Below are 14987 nucleotides of genomic sequence, written 5' to 3' on the forward strand. Positions count from 1 at the left end.
TTTCTGGAGGTAAGGATACGTTTCTTGCTCTCTTCTCTGCTCACAGTGTGCATCGTGGGTGAAGTTATGACCCAAACTGTTCACCAAACTATGTTCTGCTAATTGCCCTGCTGTTGTGTCTGTGATTCCGGCTCTGCCATAGTCTGTAGTAACACACAGATGCTTTCTCAGATTATATGATTATCTTTTCCTAAATGGCACCTATTATTTGCCTATTACACTATGTGTTGTTATTTTAGTTAGCTTAAGGAGCAAGATTCTCACTGATTGACAGCATAGTGAAAAGAGTACGTATGAGTTTCATTGTAATTTGTGCACGTAAGAATACACCTGAACTGAACTTATTATACTGCATGGTATTTCTAATAAAAAAGATTTTTGAAAGAGCCAAACCACCTGAATGTCATACTTTCTTTGATGTGTCTTAGAATAAAAAAAAAAACTCAAAAATAGAAGTGGCATATTGTGCGACAGACCATGTAGAAGTGCCACAAACCAATTGTCAGTTTTTTTGCTGAGGGTATAGCAATTATAGAACCAATGACAACTTTTTTTTTAATGAGCAAACTCACTGGCACTCACTGATGCTAATCAATCAATAAATACACAGGGAGTACATTCAAACTCCATGTAGAAACTGACACAATGAAGTAGGAATGACAGGTCTGTGCTAAAAAGTCTGTAAAAAATACTATATTTTAAACTTCATGCAGCCTCCAAAGTTTTTAAACCCAGATTGTAATAGGATAAAAAAGAAATCTCAGTTATTAGCTTGGAATATGGCCTTGCATCACGGATGACTATACTCTTCTTGCAAGTTTTTTTGGTAAAATTACCTCTTTTGAGAAGATTTCCTGATCTTTTATATTTCAAGACCACAACTGTGAGTATAGCTTACTCAAATGTCAAGGCATCAGTAATTTATTTTATTACACTTATCCTCAAGCATACTGTATCTTCTGTTAAGGGAAGAATTATATTTGGTGGGTAAGACCCAAGTTGGATCTAATTGTTTATTCACACCCTAAATATAATTTTAGTTAGATTGAAACAAGGAGACATTCATTTTTGTATGTGTACAATTAATGTAAGGGTGTGACTTTCCTTAATAAAGTATCAATAGTTGTTAATATTTGCCCAATGTAGTGCCATTTATTTACGATTAGAAAGTGACAGTGTTTAATGTGAAAATCATCACAGAAGTCCAAGCAGTTGTCTTGGAACAGCTCTGAAGGGTACATTTTGCATGCGTTAACATCACTGGGATTGTGAGTGATAAATTAGAAAAGCAGCACTCATGATATCAGGGCAAGTCAAGTTGCATTAAGTAGCTAGTTGTGAGATGTGCTGAAATTTTCTTTTTCTAGTTAAGATTCTGGCTGCTGCATTTTGCACTAATTGTAACTGATTGATGTCTTTCTTAGGACGTCCTGTTAGTAGCGCATTATAGTAATCTAGTCTACTAAAAACATAAGAGTGTACTAATTTTCCTTTATCTTGTAAAGTTATTTGGTCTAACTTTTGCTTTATTCCTTAAGTGAAAAATACAGTCCAAGTGATCAGGTTAATATGCCATTTAAAGTTTAGGTCAAAGTCAGTGATTACCCCTAAGTTCTTTAACTCCACCTTGACTTTTAAATCTAAGCAATCAAGTTTGTTTTAATTCCCTTGCAATTTCCATGTTTGCCAGTTACAAAGATTTCTGTTTTTTTTCTTATTTAGTCTGAGAAACTTTCTACTTATCCAATCAGAAATACTGCTAAGACATTGGTTCAGAGACCCAAGAGCATCAGGGTCATCAGGCACTATCAATAAGTAAAGCTGTGTGTCATCTGTATAGCTGTGGTAACTCACCTTGTGCTTTGAGATAATCTGACCTAATGGAAGCATGTAGATTGAAAAGCAGCAGGCCCAGAATAGATCCTTGTGGTACACCATATAAAATATCATGGATCTCTGAAGTACAATCACCACAACTACCAAGGAATTTACTACCTGTTAAATAAGACTGAAATCAATTTAAGATGCTGCCGGAGAGGTCCCCCACTGCCTAAGGTGATTTATAAGAATAATGTGGTCAGTGGTGTCAAATGCTGCACTAAAGTCTAAGAGAACAAGAACCTGTAAATCATTTACTATATTAACCAGTGCAGGTTCTGTACTATGATTCGTTCTAAAACTTGAGTGAAATTTGTCAAGAATAGAATGTTTATTCAAGTCATCATTTAGCTGCTTAAAAATTGTCCTTTCTAGAATTTTACTTAAGAAAGGCAGGTTAGAAAGTTATTGAAGACAGAGGGGTCAAGATTATTTCTCATGAGCAATGTAGCAGCGCTGCATGACGTGAGCACTTCAGCTTCTGGTAATCCCCGCTGTGGCCATGATTGGACGTCTGAGGAAAGTGTATGGGCTGCTGGAGACAAGACCGGTCAGCAGGTGACTTAAAAGGAAGCTGGCTATACAGTAAAAGAAGAGGCCAAACTGTTTGTATCTCAGTTCACCCGTCTGTCTTGTCAACTATACTCTCACTTATGGACTATCATCTTTTCCTGGATCATCGCACCCGTATGGATGTTTGGACTGTTTTGTACCTGACTTTCGTGTGAGTAATGAGTCAGATTTATCATCGTGCTTTGTCTGAGGGAGCACTCCCAACTCTTACCACCTCTCGCCACGTCAGGAATACCAGTAGGACTGTCTATACATTACTTGCAGCAAGCTGTTCACTGGATTGTCATTTTTCTCCTTCAGTTCACAACACCTGCTGCTGCTGCTGCATAGTGGACTGTGTTATGGACTTTGTTGTTTGTGTTTATTTTGTTTGTTGTTGTTTCCTTATTGAGTTGCTTTTGTGATCGCCAATTGGGTAGCTGGGGAGCGTTTGATTTAGTTTAATATTTAGTTTGATTTTTCCTTCTATTTTTTATTTAATAGACTCATTTTAATTATTGTTCAAGCCCAGGGGCTTAACAACAGCAGTCTTTAGACAGTCAGAGAAGACCCCGTATCTAATGATGAGTTTACTATGTCAAGTACACCATCAGTTAGGACATCAGAGACTTCATTGAAAAACCCTGATGGCACTGTGTCAAGGACATAAGTGGATGGTTCCAGCGGAAAGATTAATCTACATAGTTTGGGTGGTTCTATTCCAGTAAAAAAATGTAACTAAAAAGGGCATGCTGGGGTTCAATGGAATTAACTTTGGACAGATGTACTATATTATTTCTAATATTATTTATTTTATGTTTAAAAAATGTTGAGATGTGCTCAGATTTTCTTCTTCCTGGTTAAGATTCTTGCTGCTGCATTTTGAACTAACTGCAATCAGTTGATGTCTTTCTTAGGTAGTCTTGTTAGGACAGTATTATTGTAATCTAGTTGACTAAAAACAAAATTGTTAATTCATTTTTCGGAATCTTTGTTATAAGAGGAAGTGAAGAAGTGAAAAAATGCAGTCCTAGTAATATAGTTAATGCATAATTTAAAGTTAATTTAAACTTAGGTGCAGTCCGTGATCGCACCTAAGTTCTTAAGTTTCGCCTTGACTTTGAGTGCCATGGGGTCAAGTTTATTTCTAAGATCTTCACTATCTCCATTTTTCCCAACAACTAAAATTTCGTTTTTTTCCTTATTTAGCTTGAGAAAATTCATCCATTCAGTAATATAGCACAGACATTGGATCAAAGGGCACAGAGAGTCTGGGTAATCGGGTGCTATAGATAAGTAAATCTGTGTGTCATCTGCGTAACTGTAGTAGCTCACCTTGTGTTTTGAGACAATCTGGCCTAATATAAATTCAATGTAAATTGAAAATAAAAGTTGGCCTGTAATAGATCCTTGTGGTATGCCATATAAAATATCATGGATCCTTGAACTGCAGTCACCATAACTAAAAATAAATTCCTGTCTGTTAAATGAGACTGAAACCAGTTTAGGACATTACCGGAGAGACCTACCTATTGGTTTAGACTATTAATAAGAATGCTGTGGTCTATCAGCCCAAAGAGACAGGCTTGTCAGCTTCTTAAAGAAAAGATTGTCATCTTTCAAACAAGACAGAAGAGATGAATGCACTTAGTTTTGAAGAAAGGTGTTATCTCTGGTTATTGGATAAAAGTCATTTTCAGTTACAGATCTAGCACCTGCTTATAGGTACAATGTATTGTCCATTACATTTAGCCAAATTTCAGCTTGTGGTTACAAGCCTAAAATGTGAAAGCACATTTGGGTGCCTTTTTTGTCTGAAAGTGTCTCTGCAGAGGTGTCAGCTCAACTCTGATTTGCACCTCTGCTATCAGATGAAGTACAGAGCTGAGTGCTGGTAAAGCTGCAGTTTAGCCATTAACTGTAAAATACAGGGGGGGTAAACCTTAATTTCTGCATCCCTGTTAACTCCGCTATCTTAACAGGTCTTGTGTGCTACTACAAAGCCTAGCAAAATGGGTAATGCTCAGTTTGACCTACACCAGCTTTAAACATACATTGTCAAACTAACTCAGTTCAGTGCTAAGCAGGAGAGGGCTGGAGCTATTATTGACTGACCACTCAGTCTGAACTGGTCTAATATTCTTAAAGATGTAGTCTCTCTTGAATGGAAATGTGCTTTACATTTAAATGTGTTTGCATTAATTTTTAGTATGCTAGTAAATGACTTTTGAAATGTATGTCACAAGAAGAATTTTACTTTGTATACCTCAGCCATTTTCTTGCTCATTCCTAGTTGCAGAGATTGTAAATTAATTGTATTTCTGACAATGAGTTTGGCTCACATATTGATTCTGACAAAAGATTGGATTGATTTACTGGTATTGACTTAAGAAAAGCCATCTTCTAACATGTATTTTATCTGCCCTTTTGGCCTGCCAATTTCAACCTCTTGCCAGTACAATACATTATTGGATATTGATGTTTTATTCTATTAACAGCCATTGTGAACTTTACATGCGAGGGACATGAATAAAATGTCCATAAATGGAACTTTGGTAATGTGTCTGTTACTGTCCCTGCACCATTTTTAAATTACCTTATACATGTTTTTTGAATTCTTTATTTAATTGAATTAGCATTAAAAAATGTACAATTTCATCTGCTTTTCATGTTTTGGTTTATTCTAGTCTGCTTGATAAAATCCCAAATGAAATACCTTTTATATTGATGTGCATTATAATAAGATCCATTGATGCTGTTGGCTTTGCTGCTTCAATGACCGCATCTTTTGCCATCATTGCCAAGGCTTTTCCAAATAATATAGCAACAGTATTGGTGAGTAAAAAAAGGTTGGTGTACAAGACGTTAACCTGTTTTGGGCATTAGCGTTAGTGTCGGCACAATTAACACTTATCTGTATGTTAAAAACTTAATGTAACTTTGAAACATTTGAATAACAAAATTCTTGAAATATACATTTTTGAAAGGACTAACTGAGTAGGTAATAGGCTAAGCATATGAGCAGATGTTAGGAACTGAATTAATCCAATCATTTTAGTCACATGACGTTTGCTTTGTGTTATTTTGTTTCTTCTTTTTTCTTTAAGTTTGTTTTCAAAAGTTAAACCATTCTCTTAATTGCAGTAGTGCTTTGAAATGATCCTTTAATTTATTAAGCAAGGTTTAGAATCTGTAATAAGCCTGAGACCATCAATGTGTCAGTCTAGCAATAACTCTACTTCCCTGTCTTATAAAAGTGCTTTTTTTGTTAATTGGTTTAGCATTGTAAATACAGTAGCTATGTTCAAGTTCAAAATAAATCATCACATTTGTTTTGTCTTGGTAGAGTAATATATTGCTCTGCTTTCCCCTTTTGTATTATTAATATGTAGCCTTTGTCAGAATGCCTCAAATCTCACAGACTTACCACTGTTTATAAGGTATTATAGTATACAATTTCTCCCCACCTTCCCTTCTACATCTATAACCTCAGCCAATTAGATGTAGTAAAAGACAAGCAGGAGTAAGACAATATGCAAAGTACATTTGAACATTGGCAACCATACAACCTGATAAATGGTGATATGTAGTTTCAGGCGGCACACGGACTTGTTAGTTACTTTAAATGTCTCTAGTTAAGGCATCATTTGTGGTCAGCTTTCTTCAGAACAGGCCGCATGCCTGTCTCAATATGGCTGCCGAGCTGTGCTCTTCATTGTGTTGTCATTTCACTTCATGGATCAGTTTGGTAAGAAAGAGAGTGAAGTTACGCAAGCAAATTTATAGATTCTCTGTCCAACCCGTAGAGCCAATAGGACGTCATTGTACTTAAAGGCTTCTGAGATACGCCAGTTCCAAACAGCCATACTTCATACCAACGGGGGAATAGAACACACCTTTACACCTGCCCCCAAAACCATATGGGATTGTGTTAGAAAAATGCTTTAGTTGCCTCACATTTTTATGCAATCTTTTTGTTCAACCCACTGAATTAAAGCTGAAAGTCTGCACTTCAACTGCATCTGAGTTGTTTCATTTAAAATTAATTGTGGTAATGTACAGAACCAAAATTAGAAAAAAGTTGTCTCTGTCCAAATATTTATTGACCTACTGTATATAATTTGGTTCATTGTAATCTTGTAATCTGTACCGTTCTTGTACAAATTATTTGTTTTTTTAAATTTCTTTCTTTTGAAAAGATCCTTAGAATTTTGTTTTCACTTTCACATTTTAGTGTTAATCCATGGCAAAGAAGCCCTTAAGAGGGGCTAAAGAATTACCATAGTCGCAGTACTTTGCAAAGTTGTGGCACTAAACTGGTTTATCCATCCATCCATGATCCAACCTGCTATATCCTCACTACATTTTTTTTTTTAATTTCAGGGAAGCTTGGAGATTTTTTCAGGTCTTGGACTTATACTGGGTCCTCCATTAGGTGGTTTTCTTTACCAGTCCTTTGGTTACGAGATTCCATTCATTGTGCTGGGATTTGTTCTCATATTGATGGTGCCTCTGAACATTTATGTTTTGCCGTCCTATGGTAAGCATACTTCTTGCAATAAAACTGGGCATTCTTTACTAATGAGGCAATTACCATTTTACACATCAGAATCAGGATTCACTTTATTGTACATAGATATTGAGTAAAAACTCAAACCTGGTAAGCCCGAGTAAATGCATGTAGAAAGGAAACTGGATATATTGTTTTATCTTTCAATACTTGAAGGTATTTATAGGAGGAATGTCATTGGAACAGGTGGCACTCTGGGTGAGTGAAATCAGCAGGATCTTTGTGGCAGACTTCCATACCCTGGATTCCTATAGGGATTAAATGGGTGGTAACTTGCAGCCTATGTTTTCATAGGTTATGATGATGCACTGTAGAGGCAGCACCCCACCTGACAGTCATACATGAGTCCAGAATAGACTTGATGATGGCTGTTTAGAAATGGACCAATATTGCTTGGGGGAGATTGAATTTTTCAGCTGGTGCAAAATCAACAGCACTGTGCCTAGAAACTTAAATGACTGTTGTCCCAATGGCTGAACCATTTAGAACACATGACAGGAGAGAAGGTGTCTGTTTTCTGAAATCTATGATTCATCTCCCGAAATAAGGATTGAAATAAGGATTATTAGTGTGATGTCATCTGCAAATTTAAGAAGTCTGACAGATGAATCGCCAGAGGTACAGCCATTTGTATGTAGTGAGAAGAGTAGTCGGGAAAGCACACAGCCCTGTGGTGTAGCATTACAAAGTGTTAAAGAATCAGATATATGTTTGCCTAATGACCTGCACTGTTTCCTATCTGTAAGAATGTCTATAATCCAATGGCAGATTGAACTGGGTGAGTTTCTTATCTAGGAGTTCTGGGATGATTGTACTGAAAGCAGAGCTTAAGTTCGTAAACAAGATCTTCCCGTTTGCTCCTGGCTTATCATTTTGTTGGTAAATAAATATGTTTCAGATGTCAAGCTTTGACATACTGTATGTGTCTTGTTTACTAATCAATCTCTGTAACCTCTGTTCTTTATTTTGGGAAGTAAAATTCACAATTGTAACACATAACACAGTTGTATTTTTCTGCTCACGCCATATCTGAGGAAAATAGGGCTTTGCTATGTGTGATACCCTACAAACTATATATGTATACTGTATATACAGGTATGCACTGGAAAATACAAAAGCACCACAGTTACATCATTTGAAAACTATGTAATCAGCTTTTCTTAAACACTTAAAGCACTGTACAATTGCAGAAATTTTATTTTTTCAGTAATATTTCAGAGTAAAATGTATTGGCCACACTGAATACACCTCACCTAAATAATCTATAAGGAGTAAAAAAAGTTTTTATTGCTTTGTTTTGCAGATGCTACACCAAGTAATGGTTCTTTTTGGAGGCTCTTTACCCAGCCAAAAGTTTTGCTTCTTTGCTTTTTGATATTTTCCATGAGTTCATGTCTCAGTTTTCTGGACCCATCTATATCACTTTTTGTCATTGAAAAGGTATGAGCTATTGTCAAACCAACAGAATATAAGGGGCTGTAAATCTATGATCAGAGTATTATAATGAATATAAAGCACCCTAAACATGCAATATATGATAATAAAAAACCTCCAAAGTATGTGCACAAACTAAACTTGCTCTACACACTTTAGAGTAACAGAAATCTGGAGCCTACACTGGCAGCATTTAGGTTAAGGCAGGAACCAACCCTATATGTCCCTATAAAAGGGGCAATTTAGAGTCACCATTTAACATAACTTGCTTGCCTTTAGAATGGGAGAAAGCCATAACTAAAGAATATTCTTGGTTAAATGTGGGAATAATATACAGTACATATCTGCAAAGAGAGGTATCAGGTAGTAGATCCTAGATACTTTGGAGAAGGAGGCGTCATTACTGACAGTTGTACCACAATAACATCTCAAGAAAATACAGGCATAGAGTAGTCACATGCCATAATTTTAAATATCTATAGACTTTCGAATTACCATATGCCGTTAATATATGTGTAACATTCAGAACCATTCAGGAAAACAATGCTTGTACCGTATGATCATGTGAAATGCAATGAAAGCAGACTGCGTTAGGTTATGTTGGTGTCAAGAGTTCAGCATCGTAAGCTTGAGATACACTTTTGAAGCAACGTGTGGACAGCAGTCAAGGAGACACATGCTGCTGTGGATGTTTGTCCCAGTCTGTGATGGATCTGTAAGGTGTTAATTGATTAGTAGCATTTGTTACACTTTTCTTCTTTCAGGCCAGCTGATAGCACAAATAGAACAATCAAATTTACTGTAATGCTTGCCAAGTACAAATCAAAATCTGAAACCTATAAATTTCCCAAAATCCATGAATTTGATTGGGCAATTAATTTTCTCATTAAGAAAATTTAGCAATTATTTATGATAGTATTTTTTTTAATTTTCTCTTTCTTTGCAGTTTAACTTGCCTGTTGGGTATGTAGGACTAGTATTCCTTGGGTTAGAATTATCTTACTGTTTGTCTTCACCTTTGCTGGGCATTGTTAGCGATAAAATGCCTGTAAGTATAAACAACGTATCTTTTTAGCTCTGATTGCTGTCAATTTTACATTCACACATGTTAAAACAATATATTACATAATAGTAAGCAGGTCTATATCTACAGGATAAGTTTAATTTATTCTTTTGATAGCTTCTGTAATTTTTAGATACATTGAAAGCCTCTCTCTCTCTCTGTAGTGCCTAGATCCTTCTACATTATTTTATTTCATCCATCCATTCATTTCTGAGCCCACTTGTTTTGCTATTGATTCTATCCCAGAAGTATTTAGCAGCATGGGTGCTTCTATACTTGATGCCAGTACATTTCAGGACACATTCACACAGAAACTTACATTCACTCATGGAGGGGCAATTTCAAATCATTGGTCATCCTAGCATGCATGTCTTTAAGATGGTGGAGGAAAGCAGAATACCCCCTTCTCCAAAAATACACATACGTAACTGGGAGAGCACTTTCAAAGCGGTGCCAAATCCAATATTCAGAATGTGAATATGCAGTTCTAAACACAGGGCCACCTTACTGGTTTCTGACTCAGTTTCTACCACTGAGTGCTCTGTGACCTTGAGCACAACATTTACCTTTTCAGATCTCTATATATGTATAAACTGAATGTAAGTTGGGAGCATGCACTGATAGCACATTGCCACACCCACCACAAAACCACCTGGATTGGGACCCGAGTCCGGGGGATGACACTTCAGCACCACACTGAAACAGTGAATAACATTTTTCTCACTAAAAACATTCATAAATATCATGTCTAAAAGTGCCAGTGCAGGTTATGTTAATTGGCTGTCTATATGGAGTTTACATGTTGAACGTATAGTTTATTCATGTATGAGTTTGTGTGTTTCCTGTAATAGATTAACTTGCCATACTGAGCAGCCATTGCTTCCTGGTTAGGCTTCAGCAGTCCTAGAAAAGAGATAAGTGTGGCATGAATTAATGTGTTATGTTGTTAACATAAATTTTAATTTTCTTTACAGAAAAGTAGAATATGGCTTATGGTGATTGGTGGCATTGCAACAGCACTTGTCTATTGTTTTCTGGGACCTGCTCCATTTCTTCATTTAAAAAGGTTGTGTATACAGTAGGTGGTATGATATCACTCATATATAATATTTTCATAACACTGCTTACATGAGATTAGTGAAGAAGGGCAGCTTAAATAATGGAATTTGTTTACTGTAGTTTCTTTAGATACTTGACAAACATGAGATAAGAGAGTGTTTAGCTTTCTTTACACTATCAAGACAAGTTTTTTGTCGGGAGCTGCAGACCACAATGGCAACAACAACAGTGAAGCAGTGCCATGTGAAGTGGAAGACACTAGTCTGCAGTCCCTCACACACTCACATATAACACCATAGGCTGACGTTGTTTTAGTAAATGTCCCGTTTGTATTAATTATTAATATAGAAAAAGGTAATTAAATAAATTAGGGTCATTATCTTTAGTCCACTTGCTTGTAGTGAGTATTTATTTAATCTGAAAGGAGATTTGTCTGATTCAGAGATCTAATATATAATGTCAATCTTTTCATTATGATTTAATATATCTAATAAGAATTACTGCTATAAACAGGGCACAGTATATCTAATAAAAACTACTGCTGTAAACCGGGCATAATATTTATAAAATTAGGAGACTTTTTAGTTACAAAGTGAAAGGTCCCTGCGCATACATCAAAGGGTCACTCCTTCTAAGGTATCATAGCTTCATTTACAAGAGTATGGTGGTCATACAGCATTGGGGATCTGGCTGTCAAACACTACACCAGGTGAAGCTGTTTTAACTTGTGCCTTGTTTATTCATCATGTCTCTAACAAGGGGTGGTAATGGGCCAGAGTTCATCATTTCAATCACAAATGTGTTCATTCTAAACATTGCTGACCTCTTAAGTCTGCTCTTTCTTTTGTGTTATGTCTCAGCCCGCTATGGCTGTTTGTCTTGATGCTGGCCCTGCTGGGATTTTCAATTAGTATGACTTGCATCCCCATCCTTCCAGAAATCTTCAAGTGCTCATAGTAAGTATCTTGAATGTGAACATCTTGAAGTTGTTATTGCAATCACTGCCAACAGGATTATATGGTGCCATTTCTATCACATAAACATTTTCTGAAAAATTATTTTTTATGGTTGATAAAATATCACTAAAATCTCATTGCACTCTTTCTGTGCTGGAGCTGTGCATTCTGATGTCTTCTTTTACTAAATGGTGAGAGACTAGAACAACAGTAACTGATGCCTTTCCACAAACAGTTTTTTTAAAGATGTCCTGTGAATTTTAATATTGTCTTTGCCTATTTTTGTTGTTAGTTTCTTGTAAGTGAGCTCCAGTTAATCTTTTGTATTTATAGTAAGGTATATACATTTCATATGTTACATAGCACTAGTTTCAGAATTAAATGTGTTTGATTTTTGAACAGAATTTGTCTTACTGCATTTAGCTGGAATATTATTCTGTTCTAATTTCTTCCTTATCTTTATATTGCAAGAGTATGTCACGTCAAATTCCCTAAGTTTGTGTTTTTACAATTTCATTTCAGTAAGAGACACAGTCCAAAGACATGCAGGAAAGGTGCATTAGCGATCCTAAATTGTCCTTGTGTCCTTGTGTATGCTTGGTGTGTGTGTGTGCCCTGCAGTGAGCTGGCGCCCTGCCCGGGATTTGTTCCTGCCTTGAGCCTTGTGCTGACTGGGATTGGCTCCAGCAGACCACCGTGAGCCTGTGTAAGGATATAGTGGGTTGGACAATGACTGACTGACTGACAAAAAAATAAGGTATTGAATAAGATGTCCCATTATCTGTTCAGCAAAAATAATAACATGCTCAAAAATATCTAAAATCCACAAACAAGTTAAGCTCCTTTTACGGAAATTTTCAGCAGTTGCCATCATTTGCTTAATCCTAGTTAGTTGTGGTTTGATTTTTGCAACATGTCATAACTTCTCTAGGTTATGGCGTATTCTTTTTTTTTTTGTTACACAGGAAAGCAGAGGCAATGCTGGTAGATAGATACTTTATTAATCCCAAGGGGAAATTCACATAATCCAGCAGCAGTATACTGATACAAAAACAATATTAGATTAAAGAGTAATAAAAAAAATGCAAGTAAAAGCAGACAATAACTTTGAGTAATGTTAGCATTTACTCCACCGGGTGGAATTGAAGAGTCGCATAGTGTGGGGGAGGAACGATCTCCTCAGTCTGTTAGTGAAGCAAGACAGTGACAAAAGTCTGTCACTGAAGCTACTCCTCTGCCTGGAGATGACACTGTTCAGTGGATGCAGTGGATTCTTCATGATTGACAGGAGTTTGCTTAGTGCCTGTCGCTCTGCCACAGATGTTAAACTGTCCAACTTTACTCCTACAATAGAGCCTGCCTTCTTAACAAGTTTGTCCAAGTGTGAGGCATCCTTCATCTTTATGCTGCCTCCTCAGCACACCACAGCGTAGAAAAGGGCACTCGCCACAACCGTCTGGTAGAACATCTGCAGCATCTTATTGCAGATGTTGAAGGACGCCAACATTCTCAGAAAGTAAAGTCGGCTCTGACCTTTCTTACACAGAGCATCAGTATTGGCAGTCCAGTCCAATTTGTCATCCAGCTGCACTCCCAGATATTTATAGGTCTGTACCCTCTGCCCACAGTCTCCTCTGATGATCACGGGGTCCATGAGGGGCCTGGGCCTCCTAAAATCCACCACCAGCTCCTTGGTCTTGCTAGTGTTAAAATGTAAGTGGTTTGAGTTGCACCATTTAACAAAGTCTTTGATTAGCTTCCTGTACTCCTCTTCCTGCCCACTCCTGATGCAGCCCACAATAGCAGTGTCATCAGCGAACTTTTGCACATGGCAGGACTCCGAGTTGTATTGGAAGTCTGATGTATATAGACTGAACAGGACCGGAGAAAGTACAGTCCCCTGTGGCGCTCCTGTGTTGCTGACCACAATGTCAGACCTGCAATTCCCAAGAATGCAGTACCTGGTTGTTTTTCATCTTTGTTTGCTACGCTGTGCTCCATGTTAATTGGTTGCCAAAATGTGTTGACTTTGTGATAATTATCACAGTGCAATAACAAATTGTAAACAGTGTATCATCCAATGCAATTTCTGGTTGTGTAATCTGACATTCTGTTGGTAACAAGGTTGAGCAACTGCATTTGTTAAATGTGACATGCTCACCAACTCAAAGTTGGGTTATGTGATGCTAGAATTAAATACAAGCCTTCATACACAGGTAGTCTGGAAGTAAAGTTAAGCCACTTTGTTCTAACCCCAAGGTGCAAATTTAGCCATAAATCTTATGCAATAGTAATTTTGTTCATCAATGGTTAGATTGTTGTAAGACATAAATTTTTTACTGTGAATCTATTTGTATTTTACGAGTAATTCTATGCTTTATTACAGTGACTATGGATTTCCAGATGACTTAAGCACTCTGGGCATTGTGTCTGGTATGTACGGTGCAGTATGGTCTTCTGGGTAAGTTCTCAATTATGTGTATTTTATGTTGTGTGCAAATCATCTAAAATACACCCTTGATTTTAAGCCTTAATTCTCAAACAGTTCATAGTTACGTTACTGTATGTTTATCCCCAGGAAAACAAGGCAGTTTTTTTTCAGCCAAATAAACTAAAGTTTATTACATGTAACGGAAATGTGTAAATATCAAAACATCAATGCTATAAGAATGCATATCTAGTGTTCACTGATATAGTGATGCATATTTAATACACATTCTTCATGTGATATGTCTTGAAATAGTCACCAACGTGCAGCCCAGTGTTGCAGTCGGGACAGTAGAAGTGTGTTTCTTTGCACACTTTTCTTATAATGTTTTATTTGGTGCTTGCACAAAAGTGGGTAGAATATCAGTGCTTAATTTGCACGATTGACATGCCTCTTGTGTTATTGTAGGCTACAATAGTGCAAGGTTTAGTGACTTCCACATTTCCCCTTACTCATACATTTACAGTTGCTGCATTGTAAACAGTGCTTAGGGAGCTAACCTCTTTCTTTGTCCTTATATTTGATTATACAGTGATCCCTCGCTATATTGCGCTTCGACTTTTGCGGCTTTTTCGTTATTTGGAACACTTGCATTTCATGTCTGTTCTGTGTCTACATAGATCTTTGTACACACATTGTTAAAAAAGAAACGTTTTTCATGTTTTAGTCATAATTGACAAAATGTAGACATGAAGTTAATAATGTGTGAAGCAGTTTCAAACAGATTTACAAAAAGTAAAAATATTATAGAACAAGTGCGCTTTTATTCAAAAACTATAGACATTAAGCCTGTTACAATAACGGGCGTTAGAACAGTAGTGCATAAACATTAATAGGAACAGTCTACAGGGTGGGCCATTTATATGGATACACCTTAATAAAATGGGAATGGTTGGTGATATTAACTTCCTGTTTGTGGCACATTAGTATATGTGAGGGGGGAAACTTTTCAAGATGGGTGGTGAGCATGGTGGCCTTTTTGAAATC

At 36.7% G+C, this 14987-nt stretch overlaps 1 protein-coding gene across 2 annotated transcripts in view; it reads left to right on the top strand.

Annotated features, from left to right (window-relative positions):
* Positions 1-14987, top strand: part of LOC120525452 (MFS-type transporter SLC18B1-like) — a 75922-nt gene that overhangs the window by 36945 nt on the left and 23990 nt on the right. Inside the window, exons 5-11 of one of the 2 annotated variants that reach the window (XM_039747760.1) lie at positions 5118-5265; positions 6814-6970; positions 8304-8440; positions 9381-9482; positions 10472-10575; positions 11417-11512; positions 13899-13973. In XM_039747760.1, coding sequence (XP_039603694.1) covers positions 5118-5265; positions 6814-6970; positions 8304-8440; positions 9381-9482; positions 10472-10575; positions 11417-11512; positions 13899-13973 — 819 coding nt within the window. The remainder of the gene's footprint in view (positions 1-5117; positions 5266-6813; positions 6971-8303; positions 8441-9380; positions 9483-10471; positions 10576-11416; positions 11513-13898; positions 13974-14987) is intronic. The other variant, XM_039747761.1, reaches the window with a different exon arrangement.

The sequence above is a fragment of the Polypterus senegalus genome, chromosome 3, assembly GCF_016835505.1.
Source record: "Polypterus senegalus isolate Bchr_013 chromosome 3, ASM1683550v1, whole genome shotgun sequence".
NCBI classification, from domain to species: Eukaryota; Metazoa; Chordata; class Cladistia; order Polypteriformes; family Polypteridae; genus Polypterus; species Polypterus senegalus.